The sequence below is a fragment of the Neolamprologus multifasciatus genome, chromosome 20, assembly GCF_963576455.1.
Source record: "Neolamprologus multifasciatus chromosome 20, fNeoMul1.2, whole genome shotgun sequence".
Taxonomy (NCBI): Eukaryota; Metazoa; Chordata; class Actinopteri; order Cichliformes; family Cichlidae; genus Neolamprologus; species Neolamprologus multifasciatus.
This window is the reverse complement of record NC_140458.1, coordinates 11,290,502-11,313,879: the sequence shown is the minus strand read 5'-3', so window position 1 is coordinate 11,313,879 and position 23,378 is coordinate 11,290,502. Positions and strand designations below refer to the sequence as shown.

Here is a 23,378-nt window from a genome sequence, read left to right as displayed (position 1 = left end):
ATACCCCCAAAAAGAAGATTTATTCATAACACACAGGAAAACTCCCAGGGAAACCGAGTTAACGATAAAAAACATTTGAAAAATAACACTACAAACCAACAAAACCCCCGAAAACCATAAATTTCACACCCAAGCCTCAACTCTTGCGGCCCTGTACCAAGCGACTCACGGACTGGTACCGGTTTGTATAGTCCTTTTATAATCTGTGTTCTCTATTCTTTCCCGCAGCACCCCGGTCATGCTGGGAATCTACATCAGTATCTTCATCATACTCGCCAACATCCTCTTCATCTGTGCCATATACTCTTGCATCAAGGTAGAGCAGGTCACCTGGACTCCATACCAAATTTCTTTTTCTTGCCTTCACCGTGTATTTAACATGTTCATCATTTCCGCTCGCAGATTTTTCCAGCTGCGATGCAGACTGTCTCGAAGAAGATTGTCCAGTCTCGCACCAACAGCACGCTGGTCGGAGTATTCTCCATTATCCTCGTCTTTATCTCTGCCTTCGTTAATATGGTGAGATCAAAGTTATCGCTAAACAAATTAAGCGCGGCTACTAACTTTGTGCGACATTGTTTGAAGTCGTGCTGCTTCACTTTCATGCAGTTTGCCTGCGACACCACGGGTTTGGCTGAATGCGTCGCTGAGAAGCTGAACACCTCTGCGGTGACTCCCTGTCTGATCCGCAGCTTGAATGTGTCCGTCGAGGGGGGTCTAGAGATCTGCCCCAGCCGAGGCCCCTCCTGCCCCTTTCCTGAGGTGAGCAAACGGTCCACACGCTTTAAAAGGAGAGTCTCAGATTTGCGTTTGTGTTTTCCTGACACCTATCGTCGATGATGCGTGCTGGTGACGCCGCTGCCTCCTGTTTGTGTCAGTATTTCAGCTACAGCGTACTGCTGACGCTGCTGGCCTGCTCCGTGTTCCTGCAGATCAGCAGCATAGGGAAGCTGGCCCTCATGCTGCTCATCCAGCTCACCTTCCTGCTGCTGGTGGAGTGGCCACAAGTAGCACTGTTTGACAATGCAGACCTCTTTGTCACCTCCAATGCCATGTAAGTGAAACAAGTGTGAAATTACAAGTCGCAGAGAGAGTTTATTCCATTTGTACTGATAATTTAAGGGATGAAAGGGAATGGAAGATTTTTATTTTCAGTAATTTAAGGATAAATCAAAATACTTAAAATACCCTTATTTGCTCTTCCATTGATTTTGCTTCTGTAATGCATTTTATTAATATATTTGAATCTTTCTGTCTGTTTTTAGTGATTTAAATGAAACTCAGTGGTAAGTTTTTTTTATTGTTGATGTTTTTGCATTTAAACCATTGCCATTTAAATATTTGGTCAGAACACAAACAAAATAGTACGATTTGTGGATTTAGCTTTTAATTCCTTCACTTCACTTCTATACATACATATTCCATTAGATTGAAATCCACACTGTTTAAAACATGTTTCATTGTCTCTTTCTAAAAATCTACTTCCATTTATACTTTAGCTGCAAATATGTAGCATGAAATAAATTGATATCAAAATCAAATCCTTAGACTACTGATGTAAATATCTCTCGCATCATCATTTTAAATGATTTATTTCTACTGACTAAAAGTTGTTGTTTTTTTTTTATTTAAGGCTCAGTTTCAATGAAACTACTAACCAGTGGTAAGCCTACATTCAGTGTTACTTTTAATTTTTGCATCTTGTTCAGTTACTATAATGTATTTTGCCCAATTTTAAACATCACCTTTCTTTAAATGTTATTTTCTTGTTGATCTTTTGCTTGTTTCCTTCTCTGTTTAATGCTTTTTTTGTAGTCTTTCTTTAATCTCACTGCTTGTCATTCTCTCCGCAGCTCGTTTCTTGTGACCAAAGTGTCCCTGAGGGTCATGACTCCAGTGATCCTCACAGTTTTTGTCCTGGCACTCTACCTGCACGCCCAACAGGTTGAATCTACTGCACGCCTCGACTTCCTGTGGAAATTACAGGTATGGACATCAGGGTCCACTAGAGGGCGCCACCTGACAATGTTAACCTAAAAGATCTTCCATTAATACCTCAAACATGTCCATGAGTAAAAAGGTGATAGAGCTGTTGTATGGTTAATTGAAATTAATTATTATATTATTTTATCACTGTGTCTATAAGAGCTGATTTAGTTAATAAATAACCTCCATTTCCAGGCCACAGAGGAGAAGGAGGAGATGGAGGAGCTGCAAGCCTACAATCGTCGCCTCCTCCATAATATCCTACCGAAGGACGTAGCTGCTCACTTCCTGGCACGTGAGCGGCGTAACGATGAGCTGTATTACCAGTCCTGTGAGTGTGTAGCCGTCATGTTCGCCTCCATCAGCAACTTCTCCGAGTTCTACGTGGAGCTGGAGGCCAATAATGAGGGAGTGGAGTGCCTCCGGCTGCTTAACGAGATCATCGCAGACTTTGACGAGGTAAACTCAGCCTGTCTCGGAAGGCCGCGTGTGATCGTCATTTGTTTCTCAGGTGCAGTCACAATCTGTGATCTCCTTACTTCTCAGATCATCAGTGAGGAGAAGTACAGGCAGCTAGAGAAGATCAAGACCATCGGTTCCACCTACATGGCAGCGTCAGGTCTGAACGACTCCACCTATGACAAAGAAGGCCGTTCCCATATTACTGCACTAGCTGACTATGCCATGAGACTGAGAGAGCAGATGAAATATATCAACGAGCATTCCTTCAACAACTTCCAGATGAAGATAGGTAAGAGGAAGTTAGAGGAGGAAACACGGTGGTTATACGTTGCTGGTTTTGTTGGTGCAGTTTAACTTTTTTTTGGTTTTTGTCTTGAATTGACAGGTCTGAACATTGGGCCGGTGGTTGCGGGGGTTATTGGAGCACGGAAACCTCAATATGATATCTGGGGAAACACAGTCAATGTGGCCAGTCGTATGGATAGCACAGGTGTACCTGACTGCATACAGGTAGGTTTCTTGTAACTAATAAAATCAGCCCAGATTGGTTATTAGGGAGTAATCGAATATCACTGGGTGGATTTGATGGTAATATTTTATATTTGCACATTTATAGATTGCTGTAGAAATGTGAAATAAAAACACTTTAGAGATAAGATGTCCAGGTGTGCTTTAATACTGAAATGAAATAATATAGAAAGAAGATGAAAACAGAACAAAAACAAAAATTTAAAGCAATAAAAAACGTAGGACTGCACATAAGTAACAGATACAGGACACATGCAGGACTATTTATACACAGAGGACAAACAGGAAGTAAAAGAAACCAAAACTTCAAAGTAAAATAAGAAATAACCAAAGAAGACCAATAGAGATATGAATACAAGCACTTAGCAGAATGTAAGAGACCTACATGAACACAATGGGAACAAAGTGTAAACGCAGAAATGAGACTGAGGGAGGGAACATGACTACTATGCAAACAATAGACAATAGACAAGCCTCAAACAAGAACACAAGAGACATCACAGAACTGAAAGAGTAAAGTAACAGCAAGAGACTCGATATCATGATATTAAAAATCACAGTATACTAGAACAATAAAGAAGTAAAAACTCACAATACTCAAATAAAAACTAACAATAGTCAAATAAAAATTGGAACTCAAAGCAGCTTACTATTTGCATTTTTTTCTGAGAGAAATTTATTGAGCAGATATTGAGCTTTTTAGTTGCTGGGTGCTTCTCTAAACTCAGCAGCCTTTTGCTTACTGTGTCTCTCTTCAGTTTAGTGCTGAAGTGTTTGTGGACAGTGGATTGCCCCCCCCCCCCCCCCCCAAAAAAAAAAAAAAAACTGGCGAAAGCTACTGCTAGCATTGTAAAGTTGTAAACAGTGAGATAAAATTTGTTTTTAAACTTTTATCTATTAGCAGAAGCTCAGACACTGTCTTAAATGTGAAAAACAAAACAAAACCAGAATATAATTTTTATTTTATTTTTTTAAAAACAACAAAGCAGGTCTCAAATATCTCAGTTTCAACATTTCACATATGATTTTTTTTAAAATATTTTTGGTAAGATTTAATGGTTATTATTTACATTTTAACCAGCATCAATATGATTTAAATTAAAAGTTGCTTAATTCAGTTTTAAATGTAAAGATTTCTTGACTTCATTTTGTCAGCTTCATAATAAAAGTTTATCAGTGCAAAAACAGACGAAGAGTTTGAAGTGACTGCTTTTAAAATATTGTGCTCTTTTGTAAATCGTTGTGTAAATCTTTTTACAGGTGACCACAGACCTCTACCAGGTGCTTGTAAGCAAAGGGTACGTGCTTGAGTGTCGTGGGGTCGTCAAGGTAAAAGGTAAAGGCGAAATGACAACCTACTTCCTGAATGATGGACCGCCCAACAGTTAGCAGCCAAGACAGCGGCAGCAGCAGCAGATGCTGGGATGACCCCCCCACTGCAAGGACACGGCACCACTGAGTGAGGACTCGCGGTGTGAGCGAGCGGCTAAGAACTAGAGACGCCACCACTTGAATCCCGAGCAAAGAGGGGGAAAAAAAAGAGAAACTTTGAAGACTTCAAACGGAAAGTGTTCTAGATGAGAGGAAAATGTTCTCGTTTGACGGCCGTTTTGGACCCCGCACATGTCAAAGGACACGTGTTTTTTCTCATGTCTAGCCTCTCTCTCAGGCTTCTTGAAAAGATGCAAAGTCTGTTTATTTAAAACGCCTTTTAGCCTGTGTCAAAAGAAGATTAACGCTGTACATACGGCTACTTTTTTATTTTACTTTGGGTCTTTTTGTTCGTTTGTTTTCTTATTCTGTATTTTTTTTTTTTTTAATTTCACATGAATTACAAACAGGTACTCATGTTTTATTTCTGCATTAATTATTTATTTCGATCTCGATGTTTTGTGCAAAAAGGGTCCTTTATGAAAAAGTGTGGAAACACAAATATCCAGTTTATTACACGTTTTTTTAAGTGTGTATGTACATGCATATTTGTGTGTGTATGAATATATGTATAAACTGAGGAGGAATATATTGACCAAAGACTAAAGTATTTACTAAAAGCAAGGCAAGACGTGTGGATATGTTCTTGCTAGAGTTAGCAATGATCTCCACCTCTGTTATTTAAGCAGAGGGCCTGAACCCTCCGTCTTTCTGCCCAAATGCTGGCCACAAAGTCTGCTCCCTCCCTTTTTTAGAATATGTACAAAACATTTATTTCGTCTGTCATTCAGGCAGCAAAGAGCATATCACGAACCCTAAATTCAAACGCTGACCTCGATCGTTAAATTAGGTTAACTTAAAACTGACTAAAGACGACTAAGGATGTTATCAGAAGGTTATACCTGAGCAGTAAAAGTAGAGCCAGCTAGGATTTGGCCCCTCTTCATCCTCACTTCATGTCCGATTGGTTCCTTAGAGCTTGAGCCGGTTTTTCGGCCGTGACAGTACACCGCCATCGACTGCTCCTTCCCTTTCAGAGACGTATTGTTTCGGTACAGATGGAAGTGAAGGAACTTAGATCCGAGACCCGTTCCAGAGCCTTCAGGGGGGAGGGGGAGAAACTTTGGATTTCAATGCATCGGTATCGCACAGCCTGATTCTTCTATGAAGAAGAAATAGATGAAGGAAATTAATATATATTGATTTTAACTGAATACTGTGCTTTGTAATCCTGAAGGGGCATAACTATTTTCACTGTGAGGTTTTTATGATACAATGAAACTGCTTTCTTGCCAAACATAACTGCTTTGAAGCATGTCTGATTGTGGTATCTGGTTTTCATTTTTGTTCGTTTTCAGCGTAGGGTATTTTGTATCACTTCTGTATCCATCATTTGTATATTCTTAATGTTGTTATTATTATGATGATTCTGATTAATTATTATGCTTAATATGATGACTCCATTCCGATGAAGAGGATCAAAGACCAGCACGCTTTCTTGTAAAATGCCAGTCGTAAAGCTCCAGCTCACTGGTACCAACTGATCAACTGCAGCCAATGAGTTCTGCTGTTCAGTCCTGATGTACAGTACAGTATTTTTAAGCTGACGATAGGTGTGATCATGTATAGTAAGTAATAACCATTAGCTGCCTTTGCAGCAGAGCCCAAGTGGTGTATGCTCACATAAGCATAGCAGTAAACACACACACATTTACAAATGAATCACTGTGCTTTTTTTTGTTTTTTGCTTTTTTTGTTTTGTTTTTTTAAATTCATGCCACTACTGCAGTATTGTAAATCTCAGCCAGGCTTTTCGGTGACCTCCACACACGTTAAAGTCCTCAGTGGTAACAAACAGCATCCCTCGTGTTACGCTGTTTAAAGAGGACAAGGTCGAGTTGGTAGGCCTACACATATTTTCTCTTCTATTACACCCGCCTCAGCGGAAAATGAAAGCACTGATTGCTGAGTCTGATTGCCTTAAGTTGACATAAAACAAATCACAGGTTAACACTAAACGGGAAGTGTGCTTGCTTTCCCTGCCTGGACCGCTAATGTTCGGGCAGAGAGAGAGAGAGGGACAAGGGCTTGTCGACATTATTATTATTTATTTTTTTTTTTTAACGTTATCTTTCTCATCGTTGTAAAGGTCTTGGTTCCCCCGGGCGCAGCTTTCTGTTAATTTGTAGGATCAGCCCTGACTCAGCTCTTCCCTCACACTTAGCAGTGGCAACCAACAGTTGATCACGTTTGTACCAAAGCCAGCTCACGCAGCCTTGTGCTTTTGGTCCCTCCTGTGCAATGATACTCGGGCTCGCGTCTAGAGGACAGTAATGCAACGGAGATCACCAACTATCACATGAACTGTGACCAATGAAGAGTGATTCGTATAAAGCAAAGAGTTTATAAAATGCACTTGAGTTTATTATAAAGATGTTCATTGTATGTATTCTATTTCTATTGGCTGTCCATAGACTTGTGTTGATTGTTAACTCTTGGGATGCTTTTGGGAGGGGAGGGGAAGAGGAGAGGGAAGGAAGGTTTGTCCCCATACTACTGAAACAGTGTTTTTGCTCAGGCCTGATGAATCCTTCCGTATTTGTTTTTGTTTTATTTGTATTTTTCCCTGAGTTGGAAGAGTTGAAAAGGGGAGTTTTTTGTTTTGTTTTGTTTTGTTTTTTGCAAAGTTTTGAAGGACGAGAAGAGTTGAGGACTATGACAAAGAGAAAAATAACATTTCCCCTTGAAGAAAAAAATAAAAAAAAATCAATGGCTGTTTTGTGCGACTGTATTTTTGCTCATGATGCTGAATGTGACTCAATCATTATCTTTGCTTTATAGAAACCTCCAGTAGTCTTAGCCTCCCTAAACCTTATTCTGCCAGAGGTTTTTTCCTGTTAAAAGGGAGTTATTCCTTCCCACTGTCACCAAGTGCTTGCTCATAGGGTGCTGTCTAATTATTGGGTTTTTTTCTCTATTATTGTAGGGTCTTTACAATATAAAGCGCCTTAAGGTGACTGTTGTGATATATAATTAAAACTAAATTGAACTGAGTTCCTTTTTTGTAAGAAAAAAGGGTTTTAAAAAATATAAAATCCCTATATAAAAAAGGGATTTTTTATATAGGGAGACCTTAAATCCATCATTTTTATGTGTAGGAAACAAGCCCTTAAACCAAGGTATTCTCAGAGGTAAAGGGCAACAGCAGCAGGAAACATGAGAAAAGACTCCTGATGATCAGTGCACCAACATTATCGGCATATATAAGCTGCTGAGGGCAGCACAGTGGCGTAACGGTTAGTGCTTTTACCTCCCAGCAAGTATTTCCTGTGTTTAAATCCACCATCTGTTCAGGGCCTTACTCCTTACTGTGTGGTGTTTATATGTATTTCAGCTTCCTCCTACAGTCTAAAGACATGCAGTTAGTGGGGTTAATTGGTTCACCTAGATTGACCATAGGTATGAATGTGAATGGTTGTCTGTCTCACTGTGTTAGCCTTTTGAGAGACTGGCCAAGGTGTACCCTGCCACTTACCCTATGGCAGCCGGGATAAGCTCCAGCCCCTCTGACCTTTGAGGGTCACATTCATTGACCTCAAATTGGATAAGGGGAAATAACTGGATGGATATTACCGATTTCTAACTGTTGGTATCTGTTATGGCCACAGGCTTTTGTGCAAGGTTTGCTGTGTGTGTGTGTGTGTGTGTGTGTGTTGCAGGAGTTTCCTGGAAAACCTGTCCCTCCACACAATGCCAGGGACATTTGAACCCCGCCTTTTGAGACTTCACCCTGTCTTCACTCCAACTACTCCTTTTCTAACAGTGTTTGCACCGCCTCCATGCAATGGCAACCCTGTTTGTTTTGTTTTGTTTGACTTATTACCTTAATTCAGTTTCTAAACATACATCTGCCAACTTATCCATTCATGGCTTTGCACCACTGATACAGCCTTACATGAACCATGATTATTACTAAGTTTAATAAACCTTTGGTAATCCCTATTCAGTGGGTGGTGTGACTCCATTCTTTGTTGTGGCCTTTGAGGCAGTCATAATAGCACCAGCATGTATAACAGCCAACAAATGAGCATGAAGAGACAGGAGAAACCCTTCACAGCACAAACACAGAAACTAGCTGACCTGAGTATAAACAGGAAGGGAAATCTTTTTATGTTTTGTGTTTCTCAAAGAAGTAAATTGTGACACAATTAGATTTCAGGGAACAAACCATTATCATTCTGCTGAAGGATCCCAGTGTCAGCCAATACTGTATTGATTTTACTGCTTCAGCACTGGAGGAGGCAAATATATTTCAGACAAATAGGAAATAGGAAGCCTCAGTCATCACATACTAGTTGGCAGTTTTGATTTCCAGTGCCAAACAGGAAGTCTTCAAGGACTGGGTTTCAGGATCAGTTACTGCAACTTGTGAACTTGCGGTCATGCATACTTTATGAGATGAATATATAAGAGATTAAATTCGCTCAAACACGTATTTATATTCCCAGATTCCAGCACAGAAGTGACAGAATCCCTCACCTGGTGTAACAGAGCTGAAACCTTTGTAGACTTACTTTCTGAGTCTACAAACACTGCTTACACACTGCTTTTGTTTTATGACTTAAATTGAAATATGTACTTTCAAACGTAATTATATTTGTTTTTAACTGTAAGTAACCAACCTTAATTACCATGAGCATCTCAACTCTAAAAGTAATTGTAAGAGTTATTATTTGATTATTTTAGGAATCACTGCACTTACACATGGCTCCTTAACAAAGGGGATGTTGCTGACATGGTTTTGCTGTGGTGAAACCCAAAATCCACATCTTAAATCTTTTCTCTCTGTCTTCTTATGGGGCTGTTTTAATGCCATGTAAATGAGAACCACTGGTGAAAAAAATCTAAATTGGTTGCCAAGGTTGGTACTTTAAAGAGAAAAAAACTGCCTAAAAAGGTGAAATTAGATGCCTTTTTTAAAGGCTTTGTATGACTTAATAAATGGAAATATTAAATAATGCAATACAGCAATGAACACAACTAACACATGAATTATGGTAAAACTTCAATTCACGTTAATAATTTTAAAAGAGCTCATTATCTTTAATTATGCAACCTTTTCCTACTAGGCAATGACATCACAAGAATATCAGGCGTGAGTTTAATGTAAGTTGTTTTGGAAGTCTTAAAACATATCAGCACGTCATGGCATGGAATGAAAAATGAACTGTTAGCTGGCATTATCTCTTTTCCTTTCAAAAAGGATGCTCCAGTGTATCCTCTGTGTAAGGAGGTAATACAAGAATCACCAAAGCGACTCTAATGGTGACTATAATGGTGAGTTCCATTTGAAGCTGGAATTTCTGAGTTCCCGATGGGAATTTTTAATTGCAATGCCCATTTAAGTCAGATTTCTGATCATGTCACAACATCAGAGTAGGCCAGCTTGCATTAAACAGTAGAAAAATGGTACAACTTGTAATCTGTACAGCTACTGTTGTCTATTTCTAGCTAAATAAGTCAAATGCAGAATGTTGACTTTAGTCATGATTGTGAAAAAAATAATAAAGAGAATTGTGTTCGTTCATTACATCTCAAATAATTGTGTGCCTTCTGCTAGACTTCTGTTTTGCTTAAAGATTTTGTGATTCTAAATTTATAAAACAACTGCTGCAAAATTTTAGCTTTATATATCAAATACTTTTCAAGATAAATATATATTTTTAGGTGGCCCACTTCCACCATGTTTTTCCCACACTTTGAAATCGGAGGCAATGTTTGAACATGATTGCCTCAAAAACCAAAAGCCTGAAATTTTCGCTGGTCTTTCTTACCATAAAAATAAATCATGACCTATAATTTGGGACAGATACATATAAAAAAAATTTCAGAAAATGCATTTGCCATGCAATGTGGAACAAATATGCAAGTAGTCTTGTAAAGTTCCATATTTGAGCGCACAATAAAAAAAAAAGAAGAAATTAACAATGCAAAAAATGACTAGTGACAATCTGTAAATTGTATATAGTTGTATTTCACAATAATGCAAACTAAAACATGCAAAACATTTTCTAAAAATGATTTTTTTTTGTGATACAAATTATGGAAATGCTCTTTTCATTCAACTTTCGTGCTGGATTTAGCAAATATGACACAAGTTATACCACAGAAACAACAATATCAGCAGATCTGAACAGAAAAAATATCCAAATAGTTTCCAAACTGTAATCAAATTAAAACTGAGACATTAACTTTGTAAAATATATGTGTACTTTTTTCATTTTTCACACCCACTTTATATGCATGCACATTGTCCTGGAAGGGTCAGATAAGTCATACTGAGTTTAAAAAATAATAAGAGGCATTAAAATTCAACAAGTAAAAATAAACACAGAAAAAAATATTAAATGTATTGAAAAAAACTAGTAACTCATCTGAAATGACTAGTCTTCAAGGAAAAGTTGCTGTGTCCAGATGATTTAAACACAAAATTATGACAGAAATCAGAGATAGTTTCCCTGAAAATGTTCTAAAAATTCAATGATCTGAGATGTAAGGACCCTTATTGTTAGTGATGCATCAATGGCCCTGTACCTTACTATGGAGTAAAGCAAATCCTGTTTTTCCTTGCTTTAACGACTTTAAGACTGAATACCCTTTTGTTTTTCTCCTAATGAGCAACCCTCCAACATTTTTACATCTCCAAAAACTGGCTGAGCAGTAACTTTCTACAGGCTTAATACTGTACATGTCATTCAAAGAATTACTTAAATGTAAAAAAAGAGAGCACACTCATTACAAAAATAGGCTTAACACTATTGCATGAGGCAAAAAAAACCCCTCTAAAAGTGTGCATGTTGTCAGTTTAATTTCACGTTTTCACATCATGTTTGTTGCTGTTTTTATGTGTGAGGTAATTTGTGTTACTGCAAAAGTTTTCATAACAGGCTGAAGTTCGGGTCCGTCTTTAACATTTCTTTAGCAAACCTATGAAAGTAATAAAAACAAGTTCACTCACATGTTATAAAAAATAAAACAAAAAGATTATTTGATTTGAAAATGTTACATACTTGGTCATTTCGCTGTTCTTTCGGGGAAACCGTCTGACTAGCATCCATGGCTCAGGGTTCTTGGACACCATCCAGCCATACCTCTGGCTCTCTGTCAGAGGCACCATGTAGAGCTGGTTTGGAGCTGGAGAACAGAGGAAACCAAGGCTGTCATTGTTTGATGCAGCTGTTTACTCATCAACATTCACATCTGTTATATTTACTCACATCTAGGTGTTTGAAGCCGCTTGATCATCGCTTTGCATCTCTCATGGCTCCCATTGTGTATGTCAGTGCTGTGGGGAAGAGGCTGGTCGGAAAGTTGGCGGTCCTCTACACATCTGAGGGGTCTCGGTTGTTCTTGAAGAGAAGGTGGCATCCCGGCTTTGATGTTGATGTTGCCATCTGTAATGAGATATGTTACCACTGCTGTTACAACTAAATATGGTCTAATAAAGCTTGTCAAGGGCCCTAAAGGACAATATGCCACAAAGAATAAAGGCAGTTCTGAAGGCAAAGGGGAGATGCAATTACTGAGTGTAATTTAATTCTATTTTACTGACCAAATAAAAAGTCAAAAGATTGTGAAAATAAATTAGGTATTAATAAATTAGTTACAAATGTCTACACCATCAACTCCAAATACAGACTGCTATCTTTTATTCTTTTTGAAGAGTTTTGAAATTATGAGCCAATTTTCCACGTAGCTAAACCTTTAGGTAACTCTAGGCCAAAAGACAACCGAGCCCCGCTTTCAGACCTATTGTTCACACAAGCGAAAGCAAAGCTCTCCTTACCGTTAGGATTAGACGGTTCCCGGGGATTCAGTATCATTCTATCGCCTATCGGGTTCTGATAACCCAGGTATGTCAAACCAAAAAAGGTCATAACGTTGCACAGTTTGTCTGCCCGAACCTGCCGTAGAGACACACCAGAGACAAAACCCCTGTAAATAAACCAGAACTTTCCGTTTACACATAACCATGGCAACAAGCCCCGCCTTAACTTAACCAACTTAATGATAAATAACTTGCTAGATTTCAAAGATGACTGGTGCGAGTTAGGGCTGTCGCATATCTGTTGGATTCACATCATTACAAAGAAAAAATCTGTAATCATATTGGCATAAAAAAGGTTCAGTTAGAAAAGGAAAACAGATAGTGATTATAAAACTGTGTTTCGCTAACGTTATGAAGTATTTGTTTTTAATTTAAGCATCAATACTGATATATCTCAAAAGCACCAGTAAATTTAATTTCTAAGGGTTTCTAAGGGTTCAAAATTCACTGTTCTACAATTTTCAAATAACTCTATAACTAAAATCTGTGTGGGCTGTCATACATTTAACATTTCACACAAATAATTTAAACCGCCTGGCAGTGGCGGTCCTAGCCTGTTTGGCGCCCGGGCGAACACTCCCTCTCCCCCCTTCCCCTCCCCCCCCCCACACACACATACACACATAAAACATATTAAGGATTATACATTAACATAAAACTGTTGTCGGAACCATACTGAATTTTGCCAGAGAAACACACACACACACACACACACACACACACACACACACACACACACACACATATGAAGAGAGAGAGTATGCATTGTATGCAAACGGCTACCAAACAGCCATCATAATTCGTCATACAATGAGAACAGGAAGAATCAACAATTGACAATGACTAATTAATATTAAAATCTGTAACATAATGTATTGTTTGGAGTTTAGTCTGTTACTGTTACCATTTTTACCATTTCTTTTTGGAGCAACTGTAATCCACATTATTTCCTTAGGGGCCGATGGCGCGATATGGCAGCCTCGCTTCTGTCAGTCTGCCCCAGGGCAGCTGTGGCTACAACCATAGCTTGCCTCCACCAGTGTGTGTTGGTTATTAGATGCTGCGCCAGCCAGCCAGAGAATCCCCCGCCGCCCCGCCCTCTCCTCCCTGTGCCGCAAGCAGCAGGCGCACCTCGCAAATGGAGGGCGTCCTTACTCCCAGCAAATGAGCGATAGAAAACCGATCGGTGCCTATGACATTCCCAATATGCGCTGGCTGATGTCGGGGCAGCATGAGTACGAGCAATTTTTAATTTTTTTTTGCCGATGCCCGTTATGCCGCCCCCCACCACGATGCCGCCCCGGGCAACCGCCCGTGTTGCCCGTATCAAAAACCGCTACTGCCGCCTGGCATACAAAACAATGTCAGGAAGTCAGAAGTAGTTAGTGATCTGTAAATATTTGGTCCAGATCACCTGAAGGCATTTAAACACAGCCAGTTCCCAGATGAAATAAAACTAAAAATACGAGGTGTTTTGCTGTATATATCAACAAATTTTTAAAAGCCATTGATTAATGGGTAAAACCCTATGTAGAAAAAGTAACAATTTACAACTCAATGTCTTTATAACTCACTTTTAGACTAACAACTTCACCTATGGTATCGTAAAGGTTAGTACATGTTATACAAAAATAGAATATTTGCTGTATAATGTTATTTAAACTGTGTTTGTGATCTAATTTTATATACAATATTAAAAATAACTCTTGCAGTAAAAGATAAAAAGGATACAAGAAAAGTGTGAAAACAGTAAAAATCCAAGTTAAAAGAATAGAAAATTAAAGACAATTAACAAGCTAAGACAAGAGACAGCGAAGAAAACATGTAAAAGCTGTGGAATAAATAAAACATCACTTCCAAACAATAAACCGGTTTGAGCAGTTGTTGTTCTTTTTGATTGATTAAATGATTCATACAACCAGCCAAATTACACATTCAAAAAACAATAATGGATGGGTTTAACACTTAGACCCATATAGGGATATGGGTAATGTGTAAGTGCTGATTAGAATTTACAATATAAACATTGTGTTAACTGCAGTAATTGTTCTGTAGATCATTATTTTCACATATATTTATTTTATATTATTTGTAAACACTTCTTACTCAATCATAGATGAAAATAAATATCATATGAAATCTGGTATATACATGGAAATTGAGTTTAATAATATACTTACTATAACAAAAAAAAAGCATGCTGGTGGGTTTTATTTAGACCATTCAGCACATTTGCCAGCAATAAATGCTTTTCTTTATGACTTAGTAAGTAAAACTTTATATAATTGCTTTCTTAAAGATTTTTACTGTTTTCTCTCATTTCTTTTATGTCAGCACTTCCTTGTGCTCATCATGTGCTTCTTCAGCCATCAATTCACCCGATCAGTAAAGTTAGCGATCACCTGCTTTTTGAGTTTGCTGTTCATTTCATACTACATCATTTACAAAGCCCCTCCACAACCACCACACCTCCCTTTGGTAGTGTGGGGAGACTCAGGGGACTCATCCTTGAGCATAATAGCGTGTTCCCAGATTCTTCAGGTCTCAGCTGTTCTCCTAGACTTTACCTTAAAGAGGAGCTCAAGCCTCACCTTCAGAGGCCTCTCCAAGATCCCAGGGCACTGGGCGCAAATGGTAAAGACCATAAAGTGAAAGTAAAATGGACTAAGAAAAACCAGTTTAACCAGTTTGCCAGTGATTGTATCTCCCTCCTCTGTGATCTGGGCAAAGACACACGAGCTCTAAAGTGAATAACCTCACTGGTTATTTTTTTGCAGACACTCACACAACAGTGAGTGTCTGCAGTCTGGCTGTAGCTCAGGTGGCAGAGCAGGTCAACCAGGTGGTTCGATCCCAGGCTGCCTCCTGGCTGCATGCCAAATATCCTTGGGCAAGATACTAACCCCATGTTTGCCTACTGGTGGTGGTCAGAGGGCCCGGTGGCGCCAGTGTCCGGCAGCCTCGCCTCTGTCAGTGCGCCCCAGGGCAGCTGTGGTTACAATGTAGCTTGCCATCACCAGTGTGTGAATGGGTGGATGACTGAATGTAAAGCGCTTTGGGGTCCTTAGGGACTGAGTAAAGCGCTATACAAATGCAGGCCATTTACCATTTACCATGGTTTGGGGTCCATTCACGCTAGTGGTGTTGGGGATCTTGTCAAAATTGATGGAATTATGAACGCAGAAATGCGCCGTCTGATTTTGATCCACCATGTAATACCACATTAAAGCATCTGATTGGAAATTGTTTCATTTTTCAGCATGACAACGATCCCATACACATTATCAGTACAGTAGAGGTATACCTGGATAGAAAAACAGAGTGGAATCCTATCAGTGGTCTCTGGGTCATGACTGCTTCAATATTATTCAATATTAGTGAAGCAGTTGTCTGTTATCTTGACAGAAAATGGAACAAAAGGCAACCAACATTTAAAGAAGAGCTTTGAACGTCCTTTAAGAAGCCCGGAGAACTATTTCTAAAGACTACTTAAAGAAATGACAAGAAAGCTTGCCTGAGTTCAGGCTGTGTTGAAGAATAAAGGTGGTCATACCAAATATTGGCTTTCAAGTTAGAATTATACAAACTCTCTTTTTCCCTTACATACTGTTTTTCCATGTGTGTGACTCAAGACTTTTGCACAGTACTGTACCCCTTGTTAAAAATCTAGTACGGGTTAACTTTCAGTTTGGCTCTGACAGCTGTTCGGAATGGACGTTTTGGCGTTGTCCTGGCCTCCCAACCACCAGTGTGATCATAGTGTTTCATAATGAGGCCTGGTCCGCTCTCCTCAGGACGGTCTACAGTGTCTTACACACAGCTCCTGCTGCCCTGCTCACAGAGATCTTACTGGAGGATGATGCCAGCACAGATGGTGAGTGCATTCACAGTACTGCATGATGAAGCTGTTGTAATTCTATTCACACTGCACATCAGTGGTTCCTCAAACCTTATTTTACTGTCATTGCTTGCATTTAAAACACACACTTTACCTATGAAGAAAGTACTTAGAAGATTATTAGGAATATTAGTAGCAAAGTGTGTTTGCTGGTGTCGGATTATGATATTATTTTATGCCATGTTAGACCCCTAATTAAAGATTGTGAATTATTATGTAGTTTTAGTTTGCATTATGCTCCTGAATTAGAAGAAGGTGATAACTATTACATTTGGTAAACTGATTTGCATTACATTAGACTGTTGATTTATTGTGAATGAATGATATTGTTTTATGATGCATTATACTGCTGAGTTATAAGAAAATATTGTTCACAGAAAGTCATCGCCTTATTTGTCTGGTTAGAAGAGAACAGAGCATACTGCCCCATCTCACCAGGAGCAGATAAACAGGGAGCCAAGGTCGTAGCTTAGGCGCAGTGTGTGAGAAAGAATGTGAATGTTTAGGCTTTTATGATTAGGTGGGGGCCACTAGAGGCTATAAGAGTTTGATCAAGGCTCCACCATTTTGAGATCTGATGCTGTCTGCTGTATGGTGTCCATCTCCCACGCGTGTGTTCATTAAATCATCGTTTGACTTGACCCGGCCGGACCAGTGTGGTTATTTTTGGTTTTCCTCTTGTATCCATCCCCAATATTTGAATCCGTAACAGTTTTGGGGGCTCGTCCTGTGGTATTGGGATGGAAGTTTTGGAGGTTTGGACGGTCCGAGGTGGTTGAACGGGCAGGCACGAGCCAGTGGTCTGACGTGAGTGGGCAAGCCGGCACATTTAAAGGTGAGGCACAACCTGTTGAATGTAAATCCAAACTGTGCCAAATTGGACTGTATAAATTAAAAGTCTACTCACTGAAATTACTGGTGAAGGCCTGTTTTGATTTTGATGAAAAATCTCATGAGTTTTGAAACTTGAAATAAGCTTATAAGTTACAATACTGGGTTAGAGGCCCAAGATAAAGGAAAATAATACTGAGTTAGAGGCTCAAGGTAAAGGAAAATAATACTGAGTTAGAGGCTCAGGAAGTTTGATAGGGAATTGGTCAGTTTGTGAGTTAGAGGCTCCATTGGTCTAAAGGATTGCATCTGTGTTGGCCATGTTGAGAGTTAGAGGCTCCATTGTCCATAACGTTGCATCTGCGTCAGTCACACTCTTGTTTTAGAGGGTTGACGGCGGTTTAAAAGTGTTATAAATTTTGTGAGAACGGTGGTTAGAGGCCACTAGAGGCGCAGTGCTCAGAGGTAACGCTTGCCAAGGCCGGGGACGCCTAGGCCTTGTCCTCTTTGAGGGATAGTCAGTTGGTCACTGTGGAACTTGGGGCACTCCAAAATAACTAGTGGTTGGACCACTTACCGTGTTGAACGGTATCTGCGCTTTTTTGGACACTTTAAATTGAGTTAGGGACTTTAGAGATGAGGCCAGATACAGTTAGAGGCTGATACTGGTTAATTGATTACAAAAAAGTTGGACTTTCTTCGGTTGGACCCGTTAACTTAAATTTGTCAAAATTGTGTAGGCGCTAAAACTTTCAGGCCTGAGAGTGATTGTAAATATAAGACGTCTTTGTAATATAATAGAGAGTTGAGTGTGAAACGAGGCTGTGTGTGACGACAGCGCGCTGCAGCGCTGCGAGCTATTTTTAGATAGTGTGTGAACATGCAAATGAGGTGGCTGCTTTGAAGCCCACAGAGGACTTCCTGTTTAGCGTGTTATTGTGTTTTCTAATTATGATTTGCAAACAATGATACATGCCTGTAATTAAAACGCTGATTTTGCTGATTATAATATTACAAATAAAGTTTTGAATGACTACGGTGAATGTTTAATGTTTGGCTGTGTTTTGATATAGGAGAGACGGCTTTGCAGCTGCTGGGGGTGAGTGACCGGAAATTTGCATGCCCATAAAAGGCAACTGCCTGACTGTGTGAACTATGCACCAAGAGAGAGTGTAAAATCTAGGCAGATGAACCAAATGGATGTTGTAAGAAAAATAGTAAATGAATGTTTTAGTCTCTTAATACAGGTGGATTTCTCTCAACCTGGAGACCTGAGTACAGCAGCAAAAGGATAGATTAACAAAATTGGGACGACAGACAGGCCAAGCTCTGGCTTAAAATTTTACAGCTTGACCTCTCACTTTGTCCCCACCCGAAAAAGAAGCTTAAAGGACATCTCCTCCAGTTATCGGCTATCATCACTGGAAATTTTCAGGCAAGTTTTTCACTGAATTGTTTTTGGCACCATGTGTCCCTGAATCTCACAAGCAAGCTCTAATTCCTGGCTGAAGACATGGAATGCAGTTATTTAAGGTGGGAAATCAAAATTTGGGAAACAAAATTAAAAACACACAATTAGAGAAATGCCTTGTTTGAGAAAAAGTTAAAATAACCCACCCACAAACGCACATACACGCAATGAAGAAACAGCTTACACTCATGAACACGTGAAGATTTCCAGCAAGGTTAAAGCAGCGAAACTTAACATACACCTGATGTTAAATGATAAAGTTTATCCACTACTAACAAATAAACTCTCTGGGTTGCAGGACAACAAATTAACTTCAAAAAGAAAGACACTGGTATGAACAACCAGTGATGAAACAACAAATTTAGTGGTTAAAAGAGTCAAATTGTGACATGTTTTCCTCTGATTGATTAATACAAGTGATTACTGAATGAAATAAAATTCCTTTTTTGAATTATTAAACATGATCTTAAGAATTTTAACATGTACCTGTGTTGTCCTGTCAAATTGGTGGGTTATGAGTTGATTATATAGTGAGAAAAAACAAAAAAAAGGGGGGGAGAAGGCTGACACAGGGCCTGGCCCCTCTCTGAACAACACAGCCAAAACAACATCATTTTCCTGTTCGTCTGTTTTTGTTTTGTTTTTGTTTTTTCTCTTTATGCTTAATTACAGGCTGCTTTGTCGGCCCCGAAACCCGAGGCTGACCTGGACGCCTGCTCTCCCCTCTACCATCTTTGCTCTCCCCTTTACCATCTTTGATGTGACCCTGACCAAATGCTACAGCAGCTGGACCCACAACAACAGCCTGAGAATGTCAACAGTGCTGCAGGAAAAAGATCTCATGCAGCAGAGACGGAGAGCGTTAAATCCAAGGCCCGTTTCACTACACGGGGGAGATTTCCAGATAGCTTCAGCTGACAGAGCTGTGACGAGACGTCTATTAAGCCCAGATGAAAAGTGAGGCCGAGCAAAAAATGCTGACCTTAACAACTCTGCATCAAAACTGTGCAGGACAGTGACGGACCAACACGGAGGATCGGGCAGCAAAAAGGGCGTGCCAGAGACATGAGGAGTAACTGAGGTCAGAAGGCACCTCAGATTGGACAAAAGCAGCAGAAGAACATAAGCTGAAGGTACAGGTGTCGGGGCTCAGCCAGGAGCTGACCTCTGAGAAGAGCCGAACAGCAGAGCTACAGAAGGCCGTGGAGCAAAGCAAGGAAAACATCAATAAACTTCAATCTGACGTGTACGGAAAAGACTCTGAGGTTTCTGCCCTCAGTGAGAGCTCAAGACATCAGAGCAGAAACTGAGCATGGCTCAGGAGGAGCTAATCGAACCCTTCACTCAGGCTTAGAGTCCCAGATACAGGACTTTAAATCAGGCTGGAGCTTGCTGGAGCAGGAGGTTGCCAAACCTGACGAGAAGCTCCAACAGCAGGAGCAAACCCTGAAGGACCTACAGAAGCAAAAAGGGTCAAGTTAAGGAGGAGCTGGACAAGGAGAAGATGCAGGACACTGGAGAAAAGGACTGCCTCAATTGGGGCCAGAACCAGTATGGACAGAACTTTGGGCAGCAGCACCAATGGACCCAAACGGACTGAAAAGGGGGAGGGCAGGACCCCAGGGCACGGGCTTCAGGCCATGGTTTACCCAGAACACCAGAACAGGAAAGTGATGAACACAAACACACACACAAACACACACATTTACATACACTGACTCAGAAGCAAGAGAAACACACATATGAACACATATGCACTCGTTGATTCACTGAGAAATGACACACACACACGCACACAAATCGAAATGCTGATTCAATTCACTGAGAAGTGAGCCACACACACACACACACACATACACATACACATGTTTGTGCAGTGAAGAGTGATACACACACGCTGATGCAATGAAGAATGCTTTACTAACAAATGCTATGCTGATACGCAAAATGCTGCACACAAACGTCCAAATACAGAATTTGTTACAACAATAAGAAGCCATTGATTGTTAATTGGTTAAATGCATTTCATGTCACCCAGAGGGCATTTGTGTAGATTTAGGGGACAGGGTCTAAAGCAGTTTGGTTATGAAAACAATGTCTGTGAGTGATGTCTGTTTATGGCTCAAGGCCTCGACTGAATTGTTTACTGTGCTTCACACAGCCTGTTAAGGAGCAGTGGTACAGAGTGAAAATGATGAATTAACGGTGTGAGCCTTATTTCGGAGCGCCACATTTTTGTGATTGAGATTTAATTGAAGGAGGAACACACTGAAAAAATTTAAAAAAATAAAAAATAAAAAATAAAATAAAAAAAAGAAAAGGGGGCCAGCCCTTGGATTTACGTAAGCATCCCACGGGTATTTAACACAATTGCCTCAGGCTTTAAAGATCTGTACAAAATTCAACACGAAATCATAGCTTCCCTGTATTTCCTATATTGTTGGCATGCTGGTGAGTGCTGTTGCTCCACAGTAAGAAGGTCCTGGGTGCAAGACCACAGTCTGGCTAGTTTGCAGTGGTTTCTCTCTGGGTATTCTGGTTTCCTGCCACAGTGAAAAGTCATGCAGCTGTTAGAGCTAGGTTAATTGATGACTCTAAATTATCTGTGAATGTAAGTGTAAATGGTTGTTTGTTTCTAGGTGATAGACTGGTGACCTGTCCAGAGTGCACCCTGCCTCGTAACCTATCACTTCAGGGTTATTTCCCAGCCCTCCTGCAATCAGGATAAAGATAGGAGGATGGTAGTTGTTGTAGACCCATTCAATTTTTATGGTAACCAGAATTTAGACTTTGTTGAATCATAGGCAATATGAAGACAACATGTAGTATTTAAGGGACCAAGTAGAATTTGGATAAAAGTTATTGAATAGTGTTGAAATAAAATGACAGAATTGTGAAGGATTAAAATATTCCAGGAGCTCAACTTACTCCATCTGAACATGTTTTAATTGTGTTTTATGAACTCAAAATGCACAGGTTTACTGAATATGAAAAGGTTGTGTTGATTCGACTCAGTTGTTTAAGTTTCTACCAAAGCAAAACATTTGTGTGCAACTAGTGTCCACTATTGAATCAAATAAGTCCAACATGTTTTTTGTCAGTGCAAAAAGAAGTTACGGTACCTGTATGCCTACACAATATTGTCCCGGGACGGAGGAAAACTTTCTGGTGAAGTTTTGGTTGATTTTGGGTTTTGCTTAACACTAGGTTGATTTTATCAGTGAGGTTTGGATTGTTTTCTTTCTCTAAGAGAGAGAAAGATGGTTTTATGCTTGGACATGTTTCCAACGGGCCCCAGTATTTGTTATTATATGAGTATTTTATTGATTACGTTTGTTTTTGCTTTTGTTACAGTGCACTGAAATAAGAACATCTGAGAGGAGTGATCCACCGGTGGTGATATTTTGGTATTTTGTGAGTTCCTGATTTAATAAATCAGCTCTTTAATCCAGGCCTGAGAGATTGAACTTTAAAGCGCTATAAAACATTCTTACTGAAAATAGTTGCAAAGTATTTTTCTCCATGATTATAATGGGCTTGGGAGAAATTCACTTATATGGGACATTGATCACATGAGAAGTCCTGAGCCTAAAAGGATTGCAGCGAGTCAATCCAGTCAAAAAACAAGGAACTGTTTTCCTTTAAAATGATGACGTCATCTTGCTGGTGATGGAGGCTCGAATAGGTTGCGTGTGAGACTCCATTATCAGCAATATCTGGTATGAATGTGTGTGGATGTATGCATGTGACTGGACTGTGATGGACTGACGACTAAAAGTTTAAACTGACTTGATACTGAGACAAAAACGGTACCGACTTTAGGATTAGTAAATGCCCACAAACAATTCACCCAGTCTGTAAAAGAAGGGTGGATGTTTTGTCTTGCTTTGTTTTGTTTTTGCAGGAACAGAAGGATGACAGAGACTAAAGGAGAAGGCTGTAGCTTCACATGAGTGTGAACTGCAGACTTAACCCTTTGGTTGCTAATTTTGAGTTACTGATGTTTGCATTAAGAAAATTGTGTTTTATTAGCTGTGTTTCGATTAATGTATCACATTATATTGTTGGGAATGTTAAATGCTAAAGTGAAGAGAAGCTTTGATTTCACTCATGATTGAACATGTTATTATTAACCATAGCAGGCCACTGTAAAAAGCCAATTAATTTTGATAGAAAAAAAGAAAAAAAAACTCTATTGATGTCTATGAATAACAAGGGAATGATAGACTTGTCACATTCAAAATAGAGATATGTAATGACAAACATTGGTCCATGTCATTTAGGTTCTCCATTGAAATAGTCAATAATTTAGAAAAGTAAGATAGAACCGACAGGGGCATGTGCTGAGATGTGGTGCTGCACAAGAACAAGAGCAAAATAAAGAAAAATTATTGTGTTTAGGTGTCTGTGAAGGTTCTCAGTCATCCAGGTCATCGTAGTCAAAGGAGCTTGCAAAGAAAAGCGTCTGGACTTCTTTAAGTTACTTGAAGACGTTTCACCTCTCATCCGAGAGGCTTCTTCAGTTCTAAGGTCAAATGGTGGAGAGTCCCAGATATAACCCTGGTGGGAGTGTCCCCCCACAGAGGGACAAAAGGACCCCCTGATGATCCTCTAATCGCCTGAGCCAAGGTGTGGAACTGGGTGTGGGTCCCAATCAGCCAGAGTTTCGGGTGAGTTCATTGTGAAACCTGGCCCCACCTTATCATGCGAATTCCTGAGGTCAGATGGCCCAGGGTGTGAGTGGGCCTTAAGGCGTCTGGGAAGGGATCTCAAAACTGGATTATAGATGGCAGAGAGTTGGTGTCGTAAACCACCGCCTCTGTTCAAAGATGGTCGCTCACAGTGGACATAGATGGCTTCTTTCACTCCTCTTTCAAACCATC

General features: G+C 39.8%; 2 protein-coding genes across 3 annotated transcripts in view; one reads left to right on the top strand and one right to left on the bottom strand.

Moving 5' to 3' along the window:
• The window catches only part of LOC146494490 (adenylate cyclase type 6-like), a 47,045-nt gene extending 42,540 nt beyond the window's left edge, over nt 1–4,505 (top strand). For both annotated transcript variants that reach the window (XM_085145211.1, XM_085145212.1), the window contains exons 14-24: nt 229–316; nt 403–519; nt 610–762; nt 879–1,054; nt 1,266–1,286; nt 1,634–1,663; nt 1,854–1,986; nt 2,182–2,445; nt 2,533–2,737; nt 2,834–2,958; nt 4,237–4,505. In XM_085145211.1, coding sequence (XP_085001337.1) covers nt 229–316; nt 403–519; nt 610–762; nt 879–1,054; nt 1,266–1,286; nt 1,634–1,663; nt 1,854–1,986; nt 2,182–2,445; nt 2,533–2,737; nt 2,834–2,958; nt 4,237–4,365 — 1,441 coding nt within the window. In that variant the 3' untranslated portion in view covers nt 4,366–4,505. The remainder of the gene's footprint in view (nt 1–228; nt 317–402; nt 520–609; nt 763–878; nt 1,055–1,265; nt 1,287–1,633; nt 1,664–1,853; nt 1,987–2,181; nt 2,446–2,532; nt 2,738–2,833; nt 2,959–4,236) is intronic.
• A 3,579-nt stretch (nt 4,506–8,084) lies between these two features.
• spmip11 (sperm microtubule inner protein 11) lies at nt 8,085–12,436 on the bottom strand. Its single transcript, XM_085145213.1, has 4 exons — nt 12,254–12,436; nt 11,685–11,861; nt 11,478–11,601; nt 8,085–11,394 (listed from the first exon to the last, which is right to left on the bottom strand). The coding sequence occupies exons 1-4, from the start codon at nt 12,342–12,344 to the stop codon at nt 11,346–11,348; spliced, it is 441 nt and encodes a 146-aa protein (XP_085001339.1). The 5' UTR covers nt 12,345–12,436; the 3' UTR covers nt 8,085–11,345.
• Nucleotides 12,437–23,378: the final 10,942 nt, after the last annotated feature.